The following is a 24,971-nucleotide window of genomic DNA, read 5'->3' on the forward strand; positions in this document are numbered from 1 at the left end:
ACATATTCATATACAAAAACTATGTTCTATGGTTATTTGGAACTGAATTAAGTGTATCTTCCAATCATTTATGGAAATACTGCGATCTAAAGCAAACCAGGTGTCTGAGCACCAAGGAGACGCCAGCCATAACGCTTTAGCAGTTCGTTATCTAAATGTTCCCACAGCCAAGTTATCGCAATGTCTTGTGCGTCGTGGCTAGTGGACTAAAATTAACGTCAACTCTTTTTTATATTCTATTTACATGTACATACAGGTGATTTAACGTGAGTGCTTTTGAGAATGAACTGCCAACATTGATCAGTTGATCAATGCAGCTCATATCTCGAAGCCCTGAGTTCGAGGAGTGTTACTCCACGTTTCGAGGCAGCAACCACGCACGTCGCGTCGAGCATCAAGTATAATGTTGTGCTAAGGGGTATACGTTATTAGCTAGCCCCAATCAGTGAAACCCAGGTTCACACACCTCGTGCGTATAAGTTATAAACACGCCCTCCAACATTATCATTCCACTTTGGAAACTGCCTATTTTTACAGAGGATTGTTTGGAGCAGCAACTATATTACTTCGTGGGATTATCCCGGCGACTTTTCCCCAGTACTAATGCGCCAAGTGTATTAATGGTGTGAGAAAGTATATCTAATGGAATCATTATTTTAATCTTCAATCCTAATATATAAAGTGACAAAGGCTAAAGTATAGTGAGAAAGTAAAGTGCGATTTTATTAAAGGAAATAATTATACATATGCAGTGTTGAGTGTTTTTTTCTTTAAATAGTATTTTAATAAATAAGCATAGTGTCGTTTAATCCAGTGTGTTTTTGTTGTGTGTATGAGTGATGTTTTTGTGCGTTGTAATCTGAATGACCGTCTGATCGTCCGTGAGGTTTTCGAGACGAGACATCCGAACCTCTCGGTGCCTAATGCTCATCTCATTATTGAGACCGGTAGGCAATTTAGAGATAATTTTGTAATCCCTTTTAGGAGATGTCCTTACACGCCTTACCCAGGTAAGTCCAGGTATCCGGAACATACTCATTGGCAGGACCACGGAGGACCGACCCCGGAAAACAGTTATATAAATAAATGGTACCCGAACAGCGACCTGATACCAGGCGATTATAATTTCTTCGCGAGGACAATTTTCCAAACGAACCGCTATTTGTGTTTCCCTACAACTAGCGCTGTAGGTGGTGGATGGCTGAAACTCTGCACAGCTGCCTACTCAATGTATTAAAATTACCACACACTCCTCATTCCTCTATAACAGACGGAACTCCGAAAATATCGGATTTAGTTTCTTATCCTCCCTTGTATAACAAAAAGTTGAAGTTAGTACTTTTGTGTGTTTTTTTGTTTTTTTCGGTGTAAATGCAACTGTATTTCTAAAACATTTTAATTCCAATGATATCCAACACTTCGATGTGACCAATAATTCAAATGTTATATGTTGAATATAACGAAAATATTCCAGTCTACCATCTTGAATCATTTCTTCCCTCCTCTCCTGTGGAGTGACAGGCCAAAAACTCAACATTTCTGCTTCTCTTGTGATATATTTGTTATATATATAATGTTGAAAACACAAAGGTATCAACATTATTTGGGTTGATAATATGTTGTAATGTTTTTTACAGGTGGCTTCGACTCTGTATCAAAGCAAGGTGGTCTGAGCAGATTCCTCGAGCTTTAGCTTTTGCCACTGAACAAGGCCGAATGAAATTTGTTCGTCCAATTTTCAGGTATGATATTTATAATTTAAGAAAAAAGGAGTTAGCCATCATATTTCTGCCCTATTGTTTTTGTGGTACATATTCACGACTGTCATAAAATATTTATAATTGCATATATTTAGCGTTTTTTTTTTTTTTTTCTCTCTTTCTTTAAATCTTCCATCGCAACTCGTTTTCTGTTATAATTACTGTTAAAGTAGAATCCAATGTAACATGTGAGGTAGAGTTATGAGTCCAAAACCGTTTATAATCGTGATCAAGAATCGAAAAAATTGAAAATAGAAACTCGTAAAAGCATAATTTTGCTGTAGTGCCGTGTAGACAAAAAATGACTGCTAGTGATCATAAAAAGCCCTCGTGGATTACATTGACAGCACTTGAAACATTTATTATTATATTATTATTACTATTAAATTTTCTCATCTATGACTTGAAATTCTACTGTCCAGATTTAACTGTGATCTTTTTGTTCTAATAGTATAGACCTTAATAATGGGTATTCATGAGTCTCTGATATTTTTTTCCCTATCTAATGGTTTAATTTCTTTTTGGGACACCAATGGGAATTGTATTACTGTTACAAGTAGCCTTGTAAACTCTTGATTTCCTCTGTAGTCTCAGTAAAATAAAGTAAATATTCTCCATTCAGAAGCTCAAGCAAGAGTTGGACAAAGTACATACGTAAATGCCGATCAGTTTTGTATATAGAATATTAAATCACCGTGCTATGAACCTTATCCTGATGATAGAGCCCGATTAGTTTTCAAACATCATGAAATTATTATTTGAGTTGAAACTTGCTTCGCTTCTTCGCTCTGGATACCACTACCGAACGAAATTGTTGGAATTCAAATACTGTGCCACAACAATGCGTATCTCAAAACTTTCGTAGTGACCCTCGTATATAAAGTTAGATATTAGAGTCATTCCTGCGTTTAATTTCATTATAGCTTTTCATAGTTGGTTTATGATTCTCTATATTTCTCCCACATTTGAAGGCTGCATTAGCAGTATATGAATTAAAAAAAAAAAAAATCTTTGTAAGTAATTCTTTAATTTCGTAGTAGGGAAATGCCTGTCCAAATTTTGTTGTTTCTCTCTTTCTTTGTTTTTGCATTGTTGTAAATCGACGTTTCGACGTTTTTAAACTGTGTGTGCAACATGCCTTCCTTGCAACCATTTCTTTTTCCTATCTGAAGCAGTATTCTTTTTCTCTTCGACTGATTGAATTTTCTTTAAGCTTCAAGCCTTTTTATTATGGCAACATTTTGCTAATAATATTTTTCTTTTATTTGCAACAAATATCTAGTAATTGTTTTTGAAAAAAAAAATGTACATATTGAACCAATTAAGTAGGAATGAATGGAAAAACCAATTGCTTTTTCGTTTCAATAAAATGATTTTGTTCATGGATATTTTGAATGCAGAAGCTAGAAAATGTATATGAGAACATTACTATTTGTGTCATTTTGTATCATTATTGTTAATATAAATAATGCTGTTATCTTCTCTTTCTCAGGGATTTGTATGCTTGGGAAGAAGCACGAGAAAAAGCCATTCAAGTTTATTTGGAGCATAAACCTCGAATGATGTGGGTGTCTGCTTACACGGTAGCCAAGGACCTGCACTTGGACCCATAACACCAACATTTGTGACGCACTTTCCCATTGGTGGTAGACATCACACACAAACCAGTGACACTTGCAATGATAGCAAAGGTGGCTTCAAAGGATGCTTTTTGTAACGTGGTCATTGTTAGAAGACTAATATATAAACAGTATTTTTACAAATCAAAATAAAGTTTTATCAAAACAATAGTACTTATTTTTGTTTTTACGTAGGTAAAAAAAAAATAAATAAATAAATAAATAAACAAGCCTGCTATAATACACTAAACGAAAACATGATCTAGGCCAGCGTTTCCCAACCTTTTTCAACTTGCGGCACACTACGGGTGTTACTTGGATTCTCGCGGCACACTTATAGATATTATTATTTGTAAATATAAAACACAGTGGTATTTTTTCTGCGATTATTGATCTTCTTCTCACAGAGAAGAAAGCTCAATCACTGTTTTTTTCCCGTGGTAAATCATTATGCATATTTTTCATTCTAATTTAAAAATAGAAAACAATTACAATGAAATATTGGACTCAAGTTTTTAAAAATACGCTTTCTTTTTAAAAACTGTATCTAACCTTTTACTAAGAAGGAAGATCAGTAAATAACGAACGAGCAAACAAATCTTTTTTACATTTAAAACACAAATGTTAATTTGTCGAAAGGATTGAATGATTTTTAAATTTTCAAGTTACGAAATAGTCTGCAACAATGAAGAAGCAATAATGGTCATAACAATGATAACAATTTTTTTTTTTCAACATTAGAAATGTACAGAACAGTAACCTGGTATGAAACTTAAAATTCTAGATTCATAGTAATGTGAAATACAAATATACATTTTCCCCTACGTTTTGCATTTTGATTGCTATAAAATTAATAATTTTGTTTCTATTCCTCGCGGCCTATTCACGGCACACCGGTTGGGAAATGCTGATCTAGGCAATAGTCATTTGAGTGATATCTGATCAGGATACTGTTCAGTTGACTCACAATACTGTTCTTACACAAGATCCCAAGAATACTCACTCCAAAGTCCGGTTGGTAGGTTGGAACCGTGCTGGCTCAGTGGTAGAGCGTTCACCTCTGGTGCATGGGGTTCATGTTTCGATCCCACCTCGCGCCAAGTGAACTTTGTGGTGGACAAACACCGTGTGCATGGGTTTTCCCGTTTGCACTTTCTTCATTCCCCATTTCATTCATTTATCATCACTACCGTCGCCTTGAGCCTAGCCGGCACAAAAGTGCGATGTAAAACTTCAAGATTTCAGTTTTTTCCTATTTCGTTTCAAGACTAAATGAACTGGATTCAGTTAAGTATGCGTTCGAATACGTATGAATGAAAATGGCTGTGTGATACACCATCAGTGTTCCACCGCACTATTTCAGGAGTGAGTTGCCATATTTCGTATATCTAATATGATGTACTCCTTTCAGTGTATATTGTTGGTTTGTTTGTTACTTTAGATAGCACCTAAACCACGTGAAACATTTGGGTTTGCATTTAAAATGTTCATATTTGTTCAAAAGGCTCCCTCAGAAGTAAATGGTTAGTGTTCGGAAGACCTCGGTTCGATTCGCGGCAAAATATGTTTCATGTCCAATATTTAACTGCAGGTTCATTTCTCATATAACTTCGGTGCAGAAAAGTTACATTAAACCCAGGCCCGTACTTAGATAAGTGCTATTCTGTGCTCAAGCACAGGGCGGCAGAATTTAGGAGGCAGCAAAATTTTGGATTTTTTAAAAATTCCAATAAAGTAATATTTAAAACTAGTAACCAGCAGAGTCCCGCGCAAGCGCGAGAAAATATGTTAATGTGTTTAATTCGCTATAATTACAGTAGTTTTGATTGGCTAGCTTTATCTGATTATTTTTAAAAAGTCATCCTCTCCCACCCCCACACCAAGGGTTGAGGATGAACTTGAACATCATGAAAACTGATACCGTTAAACTCAGCGACCTCGAAAACTATGAATTCAACACTAATATCTGTCGTTTTCGATTACTTTTAAAATCGACCTTCCTTGAGGAGTGGAGACTGACTGAAGTTGAATTGGATTAAAACTGTCACTATTCATCTCAGCGACTCTAAAAACTGTGAATTCAACTCTAATATTAGTTGTTTTCGGGGGAGGGGGATTTTGTGCGGGGGCGGCAAATTATTTAGAGCACAGGGGAGCACCAATATATAAATACGGGCCTGATTAAACTTTAAAAAAGTAAAAAAGAAGAAAGCTTCCTCCGTGAATCAAACCTGGGATTACACCATAAAGCGCATTACTGAAATAAGATAATACAAGCGAATGAAACAAAAGAACACACAGTCAAACATTGTAAAATACGTTTTGTGCGCCCATAATTTATGGGCTGTTACAGGGTATAGAATGCATGAAAAACTAAATACATGGATACTCGCCGTGAGCGTAATATTGTAAATTGTGGATATGTTAATATAGAAAGTACTTTTGACAAAGTAGATACCTTTATGTATCTTGAATCAACATTAACAGACCAAAAATATATCGAGGAAGAATTAAATGTCGACTGAAAGCAGGGAATTATGTTATTGTTCAGTTCCAACTCTCTTCCCTTCGCGAATTTTGTGAAATAATTTGAAGCTTAAAATTTACAATCAATAATTATGCCTATTGAACGATATACTAGCTCGGAACACCCGAGAAGTTGCGCTGTCGTCGAAATGCTCGTTCCCAGCTTTCTGGTCCCTATCAAATTCTAGTACATCGTCGGCCTTCTCTATTCTACGTATAATCGCACTGACTGATCGAGTTAAATATCTTCTAACTTCTAGCGACTGGCTTCGTTATGTCCCGAGACTTCTATGTCAGCCCAACGACTTCGTTCAAAAATTAGCGACTTGTCATAATATTTTGGTTGGTCAGTGTATATGGAATAAGAAGTCTTATAAATAAAATCCATAATTTAGTTGCAAGGCAGCGAAGAGTACTCCCAAATACTGTATCCTCAAAGCAAACTGGTGAGAAGAATTACAATATATATGCATTCGAATGTTGAAAATATGAGATTTTTTTTCAGCGATGTGGTGAATCTTTGATACCCCGAAGACGTGCAAAACACCCAAGTACTAGCAAAAACTTACGTATAGTTATAAGTAATCTTTCTTCATTTGATTTTTATTTTAAGTATAACGTAGGAACCAAAGGTCTATATACCATAATATTGTATAGCAATGCAATTCAAGGTATACTAATCATGCCAAGTTCCATCTAAATCAGATGACTGGTAAAATTCGTACAATATATCTAGTCTTGCCATAAATACTGTCTCAACTTTTGAGGGTGGGTGTACTTCCAACTGTACAAGCAAGCGGTATCGTGAAGCGTGAGTGATTGCTGAATGAGCTGAAGAAATGTAAAGACGTCAGTTGTATGTGTTCAAGATGGAATGGGGCGAGTATGAAAGTCGTGTGACCATGATAGCATTACACAAGGTAGGCAAATCACTAGGGGAGATTTTCAAAACTCTCTGGAAGCTGCAAATTAGTAAAAAATAAAATCGTTTACCACACTATCCAGCGCTTTGTTGAGACTAGAACTGTAAAAGATTGCCCACGGCAAGGAAGACCACGCACAGTACGAACACCGGAACTTGTAAAAGCAGTGGTGGTGCGCGTCCGACGAAATAAATTTAGGAAACAGTCAGCTATGGCTCGTATCGAAAATATCTATGTTTTGCATGTTAAGCAGTGACGTAGGACTCCATGCTTACAAACAACCCAAAGGACATCTCCTGACAAATGAACTCATGCGCCAGAAGCTCCTAAAAGCAAAGCGCTTACTTAAGCGTTACGCAGCAAATGGGCACTGTTGAATTCTTTTCACTGACGAAAAGATTTTCTGCGTTGGAGACTTTCAACGCCCAAAATGAAGGGATATTATATGCCACATCCTCTAGAGAAGTTGGTGAAAAGGTTTCAAATATCTAGAGAAGTCAGCATTCTGCCTCAGTCATGGTATGATGAAGTGTGAGCTACGAGGGTACAACGTAGCTCCATTTCTGTGAAAAGGGGAGTCAAAACGTCAGCCAAAGTGTACCAGGAGACAGTGCTTGAGAAACTAGTCAAGATTCTCACCAATATCCTTTCGCATGGACAGAACTGGAGCTTCCAGCAAGACTCAGGCACAGACAACACAGCAGTGTCTGGAGGCAAATGTTCCGAACTTTATTTCCATTTCAGATTGGCCTTCTGCAAGTCCGGACCAAAACCTTTGAGCTACAAACTGTGATCCAAGCTTCAGAAGGTGGCTTGCAAGAAGAGACATCCGAATATTGAAAGTTTAAAAGCGCTCTCTTCGGAAGGCAACTGCAGATTTTCCAGTTGATGTGATGAGTAGACCACAAAGACTTAAGGACTGTGTTCATTCAATGGTGGCCATTTTGAATAATTATTTGTGATTTTGGTTCATAATGCATCCAGGTAACTTATGTTATTAGGATATTGAAATATCTGTAACCAATTTTGTGTCAATGTACTTAAAACTTTGAAATAGACTAGACTTACTATAGTATGGTAAGACTAGGTATACTATAGAGTCCTTGTGATAATTTTTCAGGGAAGAGTCTGAAAATTATTCAGAAAACCTGATGAGTTATTAAAAAGAGAGGAAGGGAGAGAGAGAGAAGGGCTTCATTCACCCAACTCAAATCGGTTTTCATATACAGTGATATTAAAAGCATAAAATTACACTTTCGCTATAAAGGTATTTATTATACAGTATTTTCACTACAAATATTTACTGCATTAGCATACTTCGTACTCCACTCATTCGTTCTTCTCACATCCAGACGCACACAAATAATTCTACACACGTAAACAAAATCTACATCACTTTTTCAAGATATGATCTTTCGGCCAATCCATTATTTTTGGGAATTTCTGAATTTCTTCTTCTGTGTAAGTGTCCAATCTGCGTGGCACAGGACGTAGCTGCCTGATTTGGCCACTTACATTCCGTAAGATATCCGGAGGAACTTTATCATCTGGGAATATATGTAGCCGCTGCATCATACCCCTTCGAAGTAGATTACCCGGGATAGTATGATACACAGCCTTCCATAGAACCTAAAGAAATGGAGTTCCTTTATGCACAACTTGTAAAAATTACCTATGAAAACAACAAATTTTCATCCCAAATATAATTAACCTTAACAGTATTCAAAATCGAAAATTAACTGTTAATATAGGGTGATTATAATTGAAGTCCCACTTTCAAAATGCTGTAAAAATAGAACCACTGGTGAGAATAACTTCAAATTTGAACTGAATACATTAAAGAGGAAAACGGTGTGGCATAAGAAATATAAAGTTCCAAAGTGTATCATTAGTAGGGATGGGCAAAACCGGAACCCGAAAAACCGACATTTCGATTTTCTCCAAAACAGTTTTTTTAATCGAAACCGATTTCGGTTTTCACGGTGGGAACGGAAACGGTTTCCGGAGAACAATGAAAGATTATTCTGATCAGAAACAACAAATTTTGGAAAAAACCGGATCCGGTGAAAAACCGAACCGGTTTTGTAGAAAACCGATAGCAGTTTTCGGTGAAAACCGAAAAACCGGTTTTTGTGCCCACCACTAATCATTAGATGGCGCTGTAAGCGGCATACTATGCAACTTAAAAGACACTCATGCGAAAAACATATTTGATTTGTTATGTGGAGTACGTGGCGTTCTTCTTATATTACACCAGAGCAGCTTGTCATGAGTTTCCCAATGAAGAATGGCGCTCTGCTTACGAAGCTCTTGCCGTTACGGATGGAATTTCCATTAACAGTGCCACAACTGTTGAATGACTTGGAAGTCATTTTTTCCGTCACAAAACCAAATCATGTCAAACCGTTGTATTTCGATTCAAAATGTTACTTGTAGCCGAATTCCCTTTCATTATGCCGCTTACAGCGCTATCTATTGATATTTTGAAATTTCTTTTTCTTATGTTATATCGTTTCCCCCTTCTTCAAGTATATTCAGTTCAAATTTGAAGTCATTCAGACCAGTTTATATATATATATATATATATATATATATATATAAAAAAAATCACCCGTGTAACGTGGGTTCCTGTCACCACGGCATGGCGCGTCCTCAGGTTGAGGATCGAGGAGAAGGTCTCTAGATATAGAGGTTAGCTGCGAATATACTGAATAAGCAGTCGCGGACAGACGACTAGGAGTGGTCCTCCAGCTTGGGGGTTTGGGTAAGGCTAACACCCTCATCCTGTAAAAAAAGGTACTTGTTCAGAAACATTCACAAAAGCCTCGGACAAGGACTGATAACTTGGCACATCAGCAAAAGAAAATGGACATGAGATTTGGAACATGGAATAGTAGGAGTCTTTATAGGGCAGGCGCGTTAAAATCTGTAACGAGTGAGTTAGAGAAATACAGGATGGACTTAGTAGGAGTTCAGGAAGTTAGGTGGGAAGGAAATGGATCTGAGAATTCCGGAAATTTTACGTTCTTTTACGGGGAAGGAAATAAAAATCACCAGTTAGGAGCAGGGTTTTTCGTTCACAAACGAATATTACCAGCAATTAAACGGGTTGAATTTGTTACTGACAGACTTTCTTTTATTACTCTTAAGGGACGGTGGTGTGATATTATTGTTTTAAATATACATGCTCCAACTGAAGATAAGGGTGACGATATAAAAAATAGTTTTTACGAAGAAGTGGAACGGATATTTGACCAACTCCCGCGATACCATATGAAGATTCTATTAGGGGATTTCAATGCGAAGGTAGGACGAGAGGATATTTTCAAACCGATTATAGGGAACGAAAGTTTGCATAAGGAAAGTAATGACAACGGTGTTAGACTCGTGAACTTTGCAACATCCAAAAACCTAATCGTGAAGAGTACAAAATTCCCACATCGCGACGTTCATAAATACACTTGGGCATCACCAGACGGAAAAACACATAATCAAATTGATCACGTTTTAGTAGATAGAAGAAGACAATCTAGCATAATTGACGTCCGGTCGTTTAGAGGGGCTGATTGTGACACTGATCACTACCTGGTTGTAGCGATAATACGGGAGAGATTATCGTTGAATAAAGGTAATATTCAATGTCCGAAAACGGAGAGATTTAATCTAAAGAAATTAGAAGAGAGCCAGGTAAGAGAGGAATACCAGATTGAAGTTTCGAATAGATTCGCGGTTTTAGAAGACTCGGAGTGCACTAGTGTTGAGGATACTTGGATTGAAATTAGAGATAGCATTAAAAGTTCAGCAATAGAAAAATTGGGACACGCGAAAATACGTAGGAACAAACCATGGTTCGACCAAGAATGCATTAAACTAGCAGAGAAGAGAAAACAGGCAAAATTACGGTGGCTACAAAATCCGAATAAAACAACTACACAAAATTTTGCAGATATCAGGCGGGAAACTTCCAAAACTTTTAGAACAAAGAAACGGGATTTTTTGAAAGCTAAAATTAAGGAACTTGAAGATAATAGTAAAAATAAAAATATTTGAGACATGTATAAGGGGATCAGCGAATTTAAGAAAGGCTATCAAACTCGTGCTTATATATTAAAGAAATCTGACGGAACAGTTCTCACTGATACGGATAGCCTCTTAAATAGATGGAAAGATTTCTTTGACGATTTGCTGAACACGCAGCCAAAAACTAATGTGCATGGAGAAAAGGAGATACACACCGCAGAACCGTATATTCCAGAACCCAATCGAATAGAAGTGGAAGCCGCTATAAAGAAATTGAAGAAACACAAATCTCCGGGTGTAGATGAAATTCCGGCTGAGTTAATTTTAGCTGGAGGCGAAAAATTGTGGAACAATATACACAAACTCATTCTCCTTATCTGGAACAAGGAAGAATTGCCACAAGAGTGGAAAGAATCAATCATTGTTCCAATTCACAAGAAAGGCGACAAAACTGACTGTAATAATTATCGAGGCATTTCTCTTCTGTCAACATCCTATAAAATCCTTTCAAATATTGTTAGCAAGATTGACCCCATACGCATTCGAAATTATTGGAGATTATCAGTGCGGATTTAGACGAAATCGATCAACTATCGACCAAATATTTACCATTCGCCAAATACTCGAAAAGAAGTGGGAATACAATACCCCGGTACATCAACTATTTATTGATTTTAGAAAGGCTTACGACTCGGTTAGGAGAGAAACATTATACAACGTTCTTACAGAACTTGGAATACCGAGAAAGCTAATTAGATTAATTAAGATATGTTTAAATGAATCCCAAAGTAAAGTCCGGCTAGGAAAATTTTTGTCCACGAGCTTACACGTCGAAAATGGCCTGAAACAAGGAGATGCGTTGTAGCCATTATTATTTAACTTTGTGCTGGAATACGCCATAAGGAAAATCAAAGATAGCAACCAGGGCCTAGAGTTGAACGGCATTCACCAGGTTATGGCATATGCTGATGATGTAAATTTAATAGGGGATGATAGGAGAACAGTAGAAATAAATGCAGAGATCTTATTAAACGCTTGCAGGGACATGGGTTTAGAAGTAAATGCAGAGAAAACTAAATACATGGAAGTGCGTCGGGACCGTAATACGGCAAATTGTGGAGGCGTTAAAATATTAAATAATACTTTTGATAAAGTGGATACTTTCAAATATTTAGGATCAATATTAACAGGCGAAAATCATATTCACGAAGAAATTAAATGTCGACTAAAAGCAGGGAATTCGTGTTACTATTCGGTTCAAAATCTCTTGTCGTCGCGAGGAATTTGAAGCTTAAAATATATAAAATGATAATCATGCCTGTTGTTCTGTATGGTTGTGAAACATGGTCGCTTACTCTGAGGGAAGAACATAGACTGAAAGTATTTGAGAACAGGATCCTGAGAAGAATATTCGGACCCAAGAGGAACGAGAATGGGGAATGGCGGAAGCTTCATAACGAGGAACTACATAGTTTATACGGTTTACCCAACATTGTTAGGGTCGTCAAGTCTAGGAGGCTTAGGTGGGCAGGTCATGTAGCTAGAATGGAAGAAAGTAGAAACGCTTTCAAAGTCTTGGCTGGTAGACCCATAGGAAAACGACCATTAGGAAGACCTAGGCGCAGATGGGAGGACAATATTAAGATGGATCTCGCAGAGATAGGAATACAAAGTAGAAACTGGATGCAATTAGCTAAGGATAGAAGTCAGTGGAGAGCTTTTGTGAACGCGGTACTGAACCTCCGGGTTCCATAGGCCACAAAGTTAGTTAGTTTTTTAATCATTTTGAAGGTAGGATTTTAATTATAATCCCCCTGTAATTTCGTCGACTATTTTAAAACTATCGTCTCTGTTGCAATAGTTTGGACTAAGGTTAGTTCTATTTCTAAAAAAAAAAATAATATGTCTTCTTTGAATACAATAACTCGTTAGAATTTTCTTTATTAATCATACAGAATTAGTGATTCAATAATTGACGTTTTCTGAGAAAAACACATAACACATATGCAAATTTATAAAAGATTACTATTCTAAAAACCCTAGTTGCCATAATGATTTCGAACTATATTTGTTATTCATTTTTCTCAGTGCCTTCTACCACTGATTTTATTATTATTATTATTATTTTAAAGAAAGAGTTAACTACTGTATTAGTTGGGAAATTAAAAGATGAAGTGTGTAAAACTATATCCCTTTTTTTAACTCGATGAGAAACTTGAAGGTACTGTGGCTCGGATCAAGATGTCAGAAGATGGTAAAACATTGAAATGATTGACACATAAATAAGACCCTAATACGCTAAGGTATAGTTCTGTAATTTTCTTATTATTTATATATTTATGTTTTATACAAGAATGGAAACCTTATAAGTTACTACACTTTCTCTGCACAATTATTTAGTACTTTGAAAGTACTGCTTAGTGAAATAATTTATATGTATATCAATACTTTTCTCACTGTCAAAGAAAGAACACATTTTAACACTAAATAGAACGTCGTAGGCATAGACAATGAATTAAGCAATAACAAACATCTCTTTATACACATTTACAATAAAATGTCACTAATAACGAAAGTTTGGGAACCTCCGAAATTACTTTTGTTCTACTTCATTTCTCACTTTCTCCAATTCTAGAAGGTTTATTATTATTATTTTTCTTTTATTTTAATAATTGCTGTTGCTTCTTTTTTTACCTACATTGCCGTTATAAACTTAACAGGCACACTAATATACGCGCTGCTTTACAAATCGTCGCTGCGCCTCGAAGAACCGCTATGTGACATTTTTGTTGAAAATGAGTTATGTCGTGCAAATAAACCAGAAAGCTGTCAGGCTGCGTCCCTTATAATGTCATAAGTTAACATTCAATTGTTTCGCCACAACAATGAAAAATCATAGACTGAAATTAAAAAAGCTTCTGATTCTCATCACGTACCCATTGATTAGTGTATACAAATCCTCTATGTGTTAATAAAGGCGCAAAAGGTGCTACGTAAATACAAAAATAGTACTATAATACTGTTGAGGCAAGCTACAACAATGTCCAGTGCATAATATACGCAGAACCAATTTTATTGTATTTTTCAAGTGTTTCCGTGTATTTGGCAAAATTTTAAGAGTTCGGAATGTTTTTTGCTTCTCCTAAAACGTTGTGGTTTTAACACATAGCGGCTCTTCGAGGCGCAGCGACGAAATATAAGAATGAACGCAAGATTTGATGTGAATGAACGAAATGGTAAGATACCCGATATGCAATCGCAATATTCATTGCTTTGCTAATAAACGCTATAGGATGTATATATTACTAAATTAAAATTAAGTACTAACTTTCTATCCCAAAAGAATATTGTATTGTATTAAATAAATTTTAATTCTCTCTGAGAGGGTTTTCATCAGGAAGTCCTCTCCCGCTGCCGTACTTATTTTTAATTATTAATCCACGCGGGAGGACATATTTTCAAATCGCCACCTTGCTTGAACGATTCCGTACATGTATGTATTACGCTAACATAAGCATATTATTTGAATATAAAGATAATGCAATACAAAAAAAAAAAAAATATCTGTATTATAAAACAGGATGGATTTCAATTCCATTTTGAAAAAAATATAGGAAAAGGAAGAAATTCTCATTCATTATACTGAAGGTTCGAGATTCGTTAAAATGAAATATTTTATCACACATTAAAGGGAGAAATGGGAAGAAGTGTAAAAATAATTTCGAAATTCTAAGCGTTTCGTTATACTAGTGTTCCCTACAGCGGCATTTTACTGTACGAGTTTATTGAGTACATTTTGTACTTAACAAAAATTTCAGTATTATTTTTGGGTTTGCGCATTTAATCAATACCCAGATAATTTCTTACCAAAAAAAAAAAAAAAAAAAAAAGCAAGAACACTTCTTAAAGAGTCAATTTTATTTTCATTTTTGAGATATGAGGTATGGAAAGGTACACTCATGTCCAAAATTATTGTCGCATATCTATAGCTGTCTTCTTGTAAGAATACAATTTGATAATGATTTTGCAGGGCATTTTTAATATTGATACTATGTGTATAATCGGGAAATGTATATTTGTAGCAAATTTCATAGGAAAAGAATTATGAATACGAAAATTATAATAAGTAAAATAAAATGTTGCTAAATGGACAAGAAAGTTTTATTTTCATTTTATTGTTCTTACTCTTTTGACATGAAATTTTCCACACATATGTCTTTGCCGATTATACACATACTAACATTATAAGAAATACCGGGCGAATTCGTTATCAAATTATATTCCTAGAACAACACATTTATAGACATGCGACAATAATTTTGGACATGAGTGTACCTATAAAGAGAAGTCATATATTCAGAAGCTAAAGAGAAGTGAAGAAAAAAAAAAGAAAGAAAAGAAAAGTACCAAAGTTGGATCCTTCTGGTGTAACTCCCATGCCAGAGTCCAAGAAGCTCCACCAGGGTAGCCCGTGTGATGGAAATACACCCGTTTCTTCCACTCATCCCCAGGTAATGCAATATCCCGGCTGTTAATCACAACTACATGGTCTCCGCACTCGTCTGAAAACAAAATCAACGTTATGTGAAGTTTTATGTACTATAATCCATCTGTAAACAAACTTTAGTAATACAAAAAAGCTAACAGAAATAACATAAATTAAAATCATTTAAAAAAATGAAAGGAAATCATTCATTTAATATCTTGCCCTGTAGTAGGCTGCAGATGTTAATGGCGATGCAATGGTAGCAGTAAGGGAAAACGAAAAAAAAAAAAAAAAAAAAAAAAACTTTAAACTCAGGATGCTCTCACCACAAGGCCACATAACCTGGCTTAGAACTAGGGATTATCTGATGAGAGGATAACTCTCTCTATTGCTAAGTCAATGTGTTTCCTTACTATCTTAATATATGTGTCCGATACTTCTTTTTTTCAGGGAACTCCCGTTTCCTTCCACATTCTCATTCCACCAATTCTTCCATCCTTATTCATTTGCCTTAATCATTGTCTTCCTTAGCTTAATGGGCCTAATCATGGGACGTTAAACTGAAAGATTTCATTTCACTTTCACTATATTAAAATATATTGTATTTTGTCCTATGTAATGCAAAGTTTTTGCTAACATTTTTAAAGAAAATATAAAGATGATACACATTTTACGTGGATAGGTTTTTTTAAAGTTTAACATTCCAAGATTATATACTGAGACTAAGGCAGACGATGATGATGGTAATAAAGGAAATGTGAGGAAAAAGAAGAACCCGAGAAAATCTACGCACACAGTGTTTGTCCACCAAAACCCACTTCTGTCGAGCTGAGATCGAACCACGCATCTGGCAAACCAGAGGTGAGCATTCTAACATTAAATCATGTACTAATTTCTTTTCTCTGTAATACTGGTAAATGTGTTTACTGTTTTTTACTTATAACAACACCTGTATGCAAAACAATAATATCCAGGGACATGATAATCGGATTCATTGAACTTAATATATCGATCGTATAATCGAATGAAAAGCAATGCAACAACAACTGAGTAAGAAATTGTGTATAGGTGTCGACAACTTTCTATTACCCTAGCATGAACAGTGACACAATTTAGGCAGGAACTATAAATTCGCTGTTTCAAGTGAGCCAAAAACTTAACTGCGCGTTATATTTGGTCTAGGAATTAATTCGTGCGGTTGGTACGCACACATTGAAGCTGTAGTACAAACACAAAATACATAAATACCTTAAGAAAAATATTGTCCATCGCTAGCCACCACTTTCGCCCATCTGTCAGGCAATGTACGGATTCCGTGGCGAAAGAAGTCCTCATCCTTGGAAGCGATCCAGTCAGAGACCCATGTTTCCATATCTTCTGAAGAAGTAAACCGCTGTCCAATCAAATCGTTGTTCATGCAATCGAACAAGTAGTAGTCCGAAGGAGCAACGTCTGGTGAATACGGCGGGTGGGGTAAAACTTCCCATCCGACATTTTCTAAATAGGTTTTGACCGGTTTTGCGACATGTGGGCGAGCGTTATCATGTTGAACAATAAGTTTATCATGTCTGTTCTCCCATTCTGGTCGTGTTCTGGCCAGAGCTTGCTTCAAACGCATTAATTGTCGTCGATAACGTTCTCCATTCATAGTTTCACCCGGTTGCAGCAGCTCATAGTACACCACACCTTTCATATCCCACCATATGCACAGCATAACCTTTGCACAGTGAATATCTCGTTTTGGTTGTGATGGACCTGGTTCACCTGGTTTCACCCAGGCCTTTTTTCGTTTAGGGTTCTCGTAATGGATCCACTTCTCATCACCCGTAATAATTCGATGCAGAAACCCCTTTCTGCTCTGTCGTTGAAGCAGCAATTCGCAAATGGTTTTTCGTCTTTCAACGTCTCTGTCTTTCAATTCATGTGGAACCCAATGTGACATCTTTTGAATCATTCCCATGGCTTTCAAGCGTTTGGAGACTGTTGTTTGATCAACGCCTAATGCTGCTGCAAGTTGTTCCTGCGTTTGACACGAATCCTGCTCGAGCAATGCTGTCAATTCTTCGTCTTGAAATTTTTTTGGCTGTCCAGCTCGCTCTTGGTCTGCCAAGCCGAAATCACCACTTCTAAACCGTGCAAACCACTTCTGACACATTCGCTCAGCTAGAGCATGGTCACCATACACTTCCACCAAAATACGATGACTTTCAGTCGCACTTTTCTGCATGTTAAAGTAATGCAGCAGGACACCCCGCAAAAACACTTTATCAGGCACAAATTGCGCCATGTTCACTTAACTACAAACTGGTGTTGTTGACGCTTTAATCCACTGCCCTATACTACGAACGATACGCGATGACAGGGGTTTGCAACACATGTGTGGATACACGGAACTGTGGGACGCTCCGTTCGTTGCGCCATCTCTTGTCCACCCGCACGAATTAATTCCTAGACCAAATATATGGCAAAATACAAAGCAACTTTCATGTAGTGTAGTGTAGTAGTGTTTTACTAAATTTCGATCAAGCGTTGCATCCATCAATACAACAAGTATTATAGAAAGAGTTGGGAAATACGGTTTGAGAATTCTGAGAACAAAAATTAGAGGTGAAATATCAAACGTTACGTAAAATTATAATAAAATGCACCTGCTTCAAAATTATTTATTACAGCTACACGCGTTAAAGTAGGGTAATTAAATATTGTTTAAGGTGAAGGTTTCTAACATAAGTTTTGTGAAAACACTACTCTCGCTCAAGAAAAAGAAAAAAAAAAAATACTCTCTCGATCTGAGTTTTAGACTTAGGTCAAATATTTACTGTACCGTACTTATTTTGTGTTTATCTGCTAACAAGGCTTTATCACTAAAAGAGCTACATACAACTTTGTAGATGATGCCAGATAGCTAACTTGAACGATTTTCCCAACACTGAAAACTTTAAATTGACAAGCAGTAAAAATAACAATATTTAATTTAACAAGTATTTAAGATTTAGGTTGATCTGAGCTTTCGGTATCTATAGTCATATAGCCCGTTACGTATGAGGGAAGTCGGCGAGCACACGATCCGGGCTAAGGGAAAGAAGAAAGGACTGGAGAAAGAAGGAAAGCGGCCTAGGACCTATAATTTAGATACCATACAGCATTTGCCTGGTGTGAAAGAGGAAAACCTCATTCAGGATTGCTGGCCTGAAAAAGCTTTCTGGTGCCTTCCATTTCAATTCAGGCTGAGCATGTACCATCATCATCTTAGATATTGTTGAAACTTATTTTATAGCAACTAGACATGTTTTTAAGAGATCCATATTTTTTTGTTTTGTCGAAAAAAAAATTTTCCCGCCAAGTACTGGACCATCAAAGACGGGGAGTACAATTTATGAATTGTAGAAGACATAGAAAATGGTCAACTTCGAAGCGCCACCATTCAGCTATGGAGACAGGTAGAGTTATAATTCTTGTGGTATGTACACATGATTCGGCTCTACTCATAGTCATAGACGATATACTAAAAATACGCGAAAAAAAGCGAAAATATAAGTTATAGAAAAAGGTTCGAATACGCGAAAATAAGTGTCTACAATTTCCCAAACCGTGTCCGTGATTTCTGATAGTGCTGAATCCCACTTTAAAAATCACTTTCAGATGTTCGAGATGCAGACAGGTCCAATAAAGCAGTGGTTTTCAGTGAAACTGGCCATGCAAGAGTCTCTGCGACGATATTCGGGAGATTGTAAAGAATGTGGCAACGCGGCATAATCTTAGGCAAAAACAAACACACATTATTAAAACTGTAGAATTCGTGAGTATAGTGTAAGTACAAACTCCGGGTATTAATCTCGTCTTGTTGCCTGGAACTAAATTCGACAATTTCCGGGAAAAAAATATAAAATAATGAAAAAATGTGCGAGACCGGTAACTGGTATTCAACGAAGTCACCTTTGGCTTTCGGAAAATGGCGAAGTTTTTATGGCAGTAATGGGTCACCATGAACTACTTCATGCTTCCCCCCAAATCGAGCTTCTGCAATTCAAAGAGTAGATTTAAGAAGTCTGCAAAAAGGAACTTTTGTTACATGCATATATGATAACCAGTGGTGGGCAGCAGAAATATTATGAATAAATCACGAATTACGTGAAGTGCTGTTTATGCTTCCACATGGACCATCACCAGAGTACAGGTTTCCCAAAAGAGCACAAGAGAACTGAAAATAAGTGTTTTGTGACTATCGGCAATGTGCTACGTACGAGTTGTGAGTGCACCAACACCTATTGGAGCATCTGCACGGTTACATGCTGTTACCGAAGAATACACACACACACACACACACACAAAAAAAAAAAAAAAAAAAAAAAGTGAAATTTTGTTTCCGAAGACCATTTTAAGTAAGTAAACTTAAAATGTGTGTTTTGTGTGTTTCGTAATCGTAAGTTCCACCTCAGATTACTGCGGTTTAAGAAAACGGATGAGTAGGGAGAGGCTCATTTTACTATTTCATAGAACATTTTTGATCAAAATAATAAAAAACAGTCAGGAAACAACTTTTGTTCGTTATTTAATGAATGCGAATCACAATCATCATCAAATTTTTGTTCCACTTTGATTGTTTCCAGTGTTGCCAACTGTGACATCAGAGTTAACGAAACTTCGCTAACTTCTAAAGGCTGTAGTTAATTCATGAAGCATTGGTCGAGAACGGTATTTGGTGTGTTTATTATTCATGTAAAGTTGAACCATCTGACAAAATTTCAGAATTTTAAAGAATGGTATTTTCGAGAAAATGGCGATTTTTTGAAAATTTGACAATTTCTCGAAATTTTTGCGACGAAACGGTTGCACACAGAAGCGATACCATTTTTATTTTCGGGAAGCGGGTAACTAGGTCTTATCAACCGTGAAAATAGAATTTTAAAACTCAAACCGGAAGTGCTCGAAAAAATTCACAAACTTCGACTTTTCATATAAACTAACGTTCATTTGTTAATTTATGTGCAAAAAGATACGCATGTGCAAACCAAACTATAATAAAGTATAGTTTATTTATATCCCTATGTACTTACCACACAAGAATTATAACTCTACCTGTCTCCATAGCTGAATGGTGGGGCTCCGAAGTTGATCATTTTCCATGTCTTGTACATTGTACAATTGATAAATTGTACTCCCCGTCTTTGATGGCCCATTACTTGGCAGGAAAATTTTTTTCGACAAAACAAAAGATATGGGTCTCTTAAAAACATGTTTAGTCGCTATAAAAAAAAAAGTTTCAAATCGAACCCAGGACCGCTCGCACTGAAGGAGAGCGTTCGGGACTACGCTACGCAGGGCCACAATTTTACAAGTATATTAGTTACAAAATAATGTGATAGTCTGTGCCTAACACTGAAGCATTCAAGAAGAAATGAAAAAATTGAAAGGTATATAATTGTTATTGTTTAAATCGTACCCTTTTTCGTAGAAAGAATATTGCAATCCGTAGATCTCTGTAACTAGTTCTTACCCCGATCCCCTGAAAAAAGTTACCCCGATCCCCTAAAAAAAGTTGCATGAACAATTGAAATAGTAGGAAGAATTCAAAAATTGTGAAAACGGAAGGTTAGTTATTTTCATTACATTAGTTGGGTAAAGTTACGAATATCCATTGCCAATGTATTTTATATAAGGTAGTGCAGTGATTGATTCTATTGTATATGGTAGCGATCAATTGGTAGGAACACGCTTAACTTTCAAAATAAATTACTTACTCAAAGGATGATATATTGGCTTGTGCCTACCACTGAGATATTTAGCTATTTTGACAGCGGAGTCAAAAGGATTTTGCCACGTTGCGTCATACAAGTACCATACTCGTGCAAACGCCGCCCATTGCTGGAAAATAAATAAAAACATGGATTACTTTATGGTCGCCAAACTATAACTCATATCAGTATATACACATAAATATTATTAAAAACAGCCTGGTGATGATAAAAGCATAAGAACTGAAAGGATGATCATAAATTTCTAATTTAACCTAATATCTTATTTCTTTCATGAAAGTACAACGTTGCAGTAAGTCTGGGTGCTCCTTGAATCCTTCACTCTATATAAAGTTATATGATAAAATTTTGTCTTTTAGGGTAGAGCTAGAAGATGGAGATGAAGCTCATCTTTTCATTATAAAAGTTCCTTCTCATATACGGATAATGTTACGGGTATAATATAACTTCCTCTTTGATGTTCGGTAGTTTCTCGGCGAGTCTATTGGAACCCAATGACCAAGCGTATTAGGGCAATAACCAAGACTCTTGTGACCAAGGTGAGTTGTAGATACCTCTCAGAGACCAGGTGTTCTAGGGAGTGGTGAGGTGTTTGCAGAGGTAAAGAGTCCTAGCAAAACGGACTCTCAGACTAGGCGTCCTAGAGAGCGGAACGGTGATCAAACGATGGAGATTGATGCCTTGGCAAATTTTTCTTTTAGGCAATTCATTCATTTTTGATTCGTCCAATGATTCCGATTCCAAAAGAAAACTGATTTCTCGGATCAGTTTCTTAAATGTTCCGAAGAACCACTTCCTCCGAAACGGAGTCGGGTTGGCAAGGCACGTGTACTTATGCCATATAAAATGTCCTTCCACTAGCTTCGTTTATGCGTATACACACCATCACTAACATGTCTGCTCCCTACTACGCTTCTGCTCGGCTAGCATTCGTGATTACGTAGCACAAATTGAGGGATTAGTGCTATATTACCAGAACACACGAAAAATCGAAAAATGTTCCAAAATATACAAATTAGATTATATTTGGTTAGATCTTCAAAACAGAGGCGTGTAAACTTTCCCACGAAATCGAAAAAGGTGTATTATTTAGTTTTTCCCCCAAAGCATTTGATAGTGACTCTAGCTCAAGAACCGGCTCGGAAGCAGTGGACGAGCGTGTAGACTTGCATCTTTCTATGCAGATTCACTGTAGGTTTTCAGGTTATGTACGCGATAAGAACTATTGTGCAGAAGACACTAACCAACTTGTGCTAAGTGGCCATGTGTGGATCTGGGGGAAATATTAAATGCTATTCACAATTTTTTTTAAGTAGTAATTTGGTTAGGTTAGATTAGATATTTCAAACAAAACCGTGTAACCTTTTCCAGCAGAAAATCGTGTAGAAAAATAAGTGCCATTCCCGTGACTAAATCAAAACAAGTGTACCTCTTCGCCAAATAGTCCCCTCCGCCTCCACATACACTGCTGCTTACATCATCAAAAACCTCCTCTCCGCCAAACAAGTCCTTTCCGCCTCCACATACAGTGCTGCTTACATCAAAAACAATCAACAAGAAATACAATTTCTTAATTTGAACTATTCCCCTCACCTGACTTACACAGACTCTTCCTCCCAATCCAAAATAAATTCTCCAATTGATTAGGTAAATTTCCTAAAATTGGTCCGGCGATACAGCACGTAACCCCAAACTGGTATGGGTTTTTAAATTAATGCGTTTTAAACACTGCAGTTTTTTCTTAGGTCTATATGTGCAAACACCGTAGTTACATCCAATCTTCTTAAAGTGAATCTGCATCTATTAATGCAATTCCTACCTTAAAACTTTTTAGGAGGGTTCTATGTTATGATAAATGCATTTCGGGTTCACTGGAGCAGACGGTGATACCAAACAGAAAATTTACAGATAAAATTCGATGTGAAACAGTTTTCCGGGTAGGTTCTAGATTACTGGTCTTCCTTCTCTGGATGCGGATCAGTGATATAGATGATCCAGAAGAGCCGAAAAACTGTATTATTAGAAGACCAGAAAATTCGGATCTTCCGGGCCACCACTTACTCGCATCTCCCTACCCCTCCCCCTCCTCCACAACAACACAATTTTCTATAAAAGTATAGCAGGACAACCTTTAACTATTTAAAAAAAAAAAATAATAAGCTAAAGCATTATTATTTTACAAAAAGTCAAATACTTCTTCAATGCATAAGGGGGCAAGCTCCCCCTAATCCCCCCGACAACAATAAACATTACACACGTATGGCGCAAAATTTTCTAACCCCAAAAAACTAACATTCTTCTTTTAAAAACGTAATATATTCTCCAAAGAGGAGGTTAAAATATTCTTCAAAAGTACAGGGAGCCAAGCCCCGCTAATCCCCAACAATAATAAAATATTAAAAAAGCTATTGTTCTATAAACAAATATGATGGAAGAACATCATGAAATTATGACTTGTCAGAACGGTTAATATAATTCATAATAAATAGTGTTCAAAGCAACTAAAGAAACATCATCGCAAGCATAAGGAAGGACCATGTATCAGGTAAGCAAATACTTCTATTTATGAAAAATATAGGGAGACCAGTAATCTAGAATCTTCCCCATTTTTCCTGAAGGAATGACAATGTGAATATAAGTACTTACTGTCAGTACAGAGCATATAGAAATGAATTTTGAGTGGCAGAGAAAATACTGTATATGTAAGTGTGCTGTTCCACTATGCTCATTTCCCCGTCGCTGACACGCCTGCTTCCTACAGACGCACTGCAAGTAGTAATGGAGGTCCTCATTGGGAAGGTTCTACAACGCAGGTCCTCTTCCAAATAGATTAGTAACTAGGTTGGTTCCTTTCTGTACTAAAGTTTAATATTTAATTCACATAATATTGCCGAGCGAGCGTGAGCGAGTGAAGGCGGGTTAGAGTCCCGCAAGGCACGTTGTTTTCTTTCTATATTACAGCTATATGGGAAGGGGGGATCTGTGTTCTAGAACCTTGCGCTCCTCATTTAGTGCATGCTCTGCTAAAAGAAAGACAAAGCTCAAACCTAACCTGAAAATGTAACAAATGTGTCAAAATTTGGTAGAACCGACTGCTCGACTAATGCCTGCATTTTGTTCATAAAACTGGAGGGGCTCTCCTGGATTTTTGCTTAAATTTGTGGTAATTTTCAGTTGGTGATTCTTTTCGTAATCTGTATCTATGAAGTTATAATTTGATTTGACGGTTATGATAATTCTGCGGAGAACTCTTCTGATACAAAGGTGGTGGTGTACATCGTTCCTTGTTTTTAGTGGTGCAAAGATAAACTACCCTCAAAATTTATTCACTCAAATCCAATGTCTGCAAATCAATCCATTTTTAATTTTAAAATTACATTTTTTTCGTAATTTTAAACTAACTTCAAATCACAAAGGTAATGAATATTCCAATAAAGTCAAAAATACCACTCATACAAACCTGTACTCTCTTAGCAGCCGACATTTTATTCCCAACAGAGTTGCCAATTACAGTACTTTTGACTAAAATCAACGTACATTACAAAGAAAGTATTTGGTATCCACGTGATAATTCTAGAAACAAGCATAATACAATTAATAATGGCAATAATATATAATAAACTTATCTAGTAATCTTCAGTTTCGAATTCCAAATCGACGTCACTGTTCTCGCCATTTTATTTTATCTATATTAACACTACTCCGAACAAGATTTTCACAGTCTCTTTATCGTAAATTCGTAATTAAATTTAAATAAGATGCAGGTTTGTCATTTGCCAATTCTCAAATTGTTATTTTTTTTAGTACGAATGACTGTTAAAAATCTCAGTATGTATGTGTGTTTTATAATGATAATGATTTAATGACCTCAAAAACTTCAA

At 36.4% G+C, this 24,971-nt stretch overlaps 2 protein-coding genes across 3 annotated transcripts in view; one reads left to right on the forward strand and one right to left on the reverse strand.

The window, feature by feature from the left end:
* Window positions 1-3,553, forward strand: part of LOC145683339 (leukotriene A-4 hydrolase) — a 56,854-nt gene extending 53,301 nt beyond the window's left edge. For both annotated transcript variants that reach the window (XM_081754689.1, XM_081754685.1), the window contains exons 12-13: window positions 1,638-1,742; window positions 3,253-3,553. In XM_081754689.1, coding sequence (XP_081610815.1) covers window positions 1,638-1,742; window positions 3,253-3,373 — 226 coding nt within the window. In that variant the 3' untranslated portion in view covers window positions 3,374-3,553. The remainder of the gene's footprint in view (window positions 1-1,637; window positions 1,743-3,252) is intronic.
* A 4,523-nt stretch (window positions 3,554-8,076) lies between these two features.
* mRpL13 (mitochondrial ribosomal protein L13) lies at window positions 8,077-24,822 on the reverse strand. Its single transcript, XM_081754694.1, has 4 exons — window positions 24,551-24,822; window positions 21,076-21,199; window positions 15,256-15,410; window positions 8,077-8,457 (listed from the first exon to the last, which is right to left on the reverse strand). The coding sequence occupies exons 1-4, from the start codon at window positions 24,572-24,574 to the stop codon at window positions 8,221-8,223; spliced, it is 540 nt and encodes a 179-aa protein (XP_081610820.1). The 5' UTR covers window positions 24,575-24,822; the 3' UTR covers window positions 8,077-8,220.
* Window positions 24,823-24,971: the final 149 nt, after the last annotated feature.

This window comes from Thermobia domestica, chromosome 1 (assembly GCF_964235325.1).
Source record: "Thermobia domestica chromosome 1, izTheDome1.hap1.1, whole genome shotgun sequence".
NCBI classification, from domain to species: domain Eukaryota; kingdom Metazoa; phylum Arthropoda; class Insecta; order Zygentoma; family Lepismatidae; genus Thermobia; species Thermobia domestica.

Excerpts from the sequence above, each read along its gene's own strand:
- mRpL13 (XM_081754694.1), bottom strand. The coding sequence starts at position 24,574 with ATGTCGGCTGCTAAGAGAGTACAG. Across the intron at positions 21,200-24,550 it reads CGGCTGCTAAGAGAGTACAG|CAATGGGCGGCGTTTGCACG; the intron begins GTTTGTATGAGT and ends TTTATTTTCCAG. Across the intron at positions 8,458-15,255 it reads ACCAGAAGGATCCAACTTTG|GTTCTATGGAAGGCTGTGTA; the intron begins GTACTTTTCTTT and ends CCATTTCTTTAG.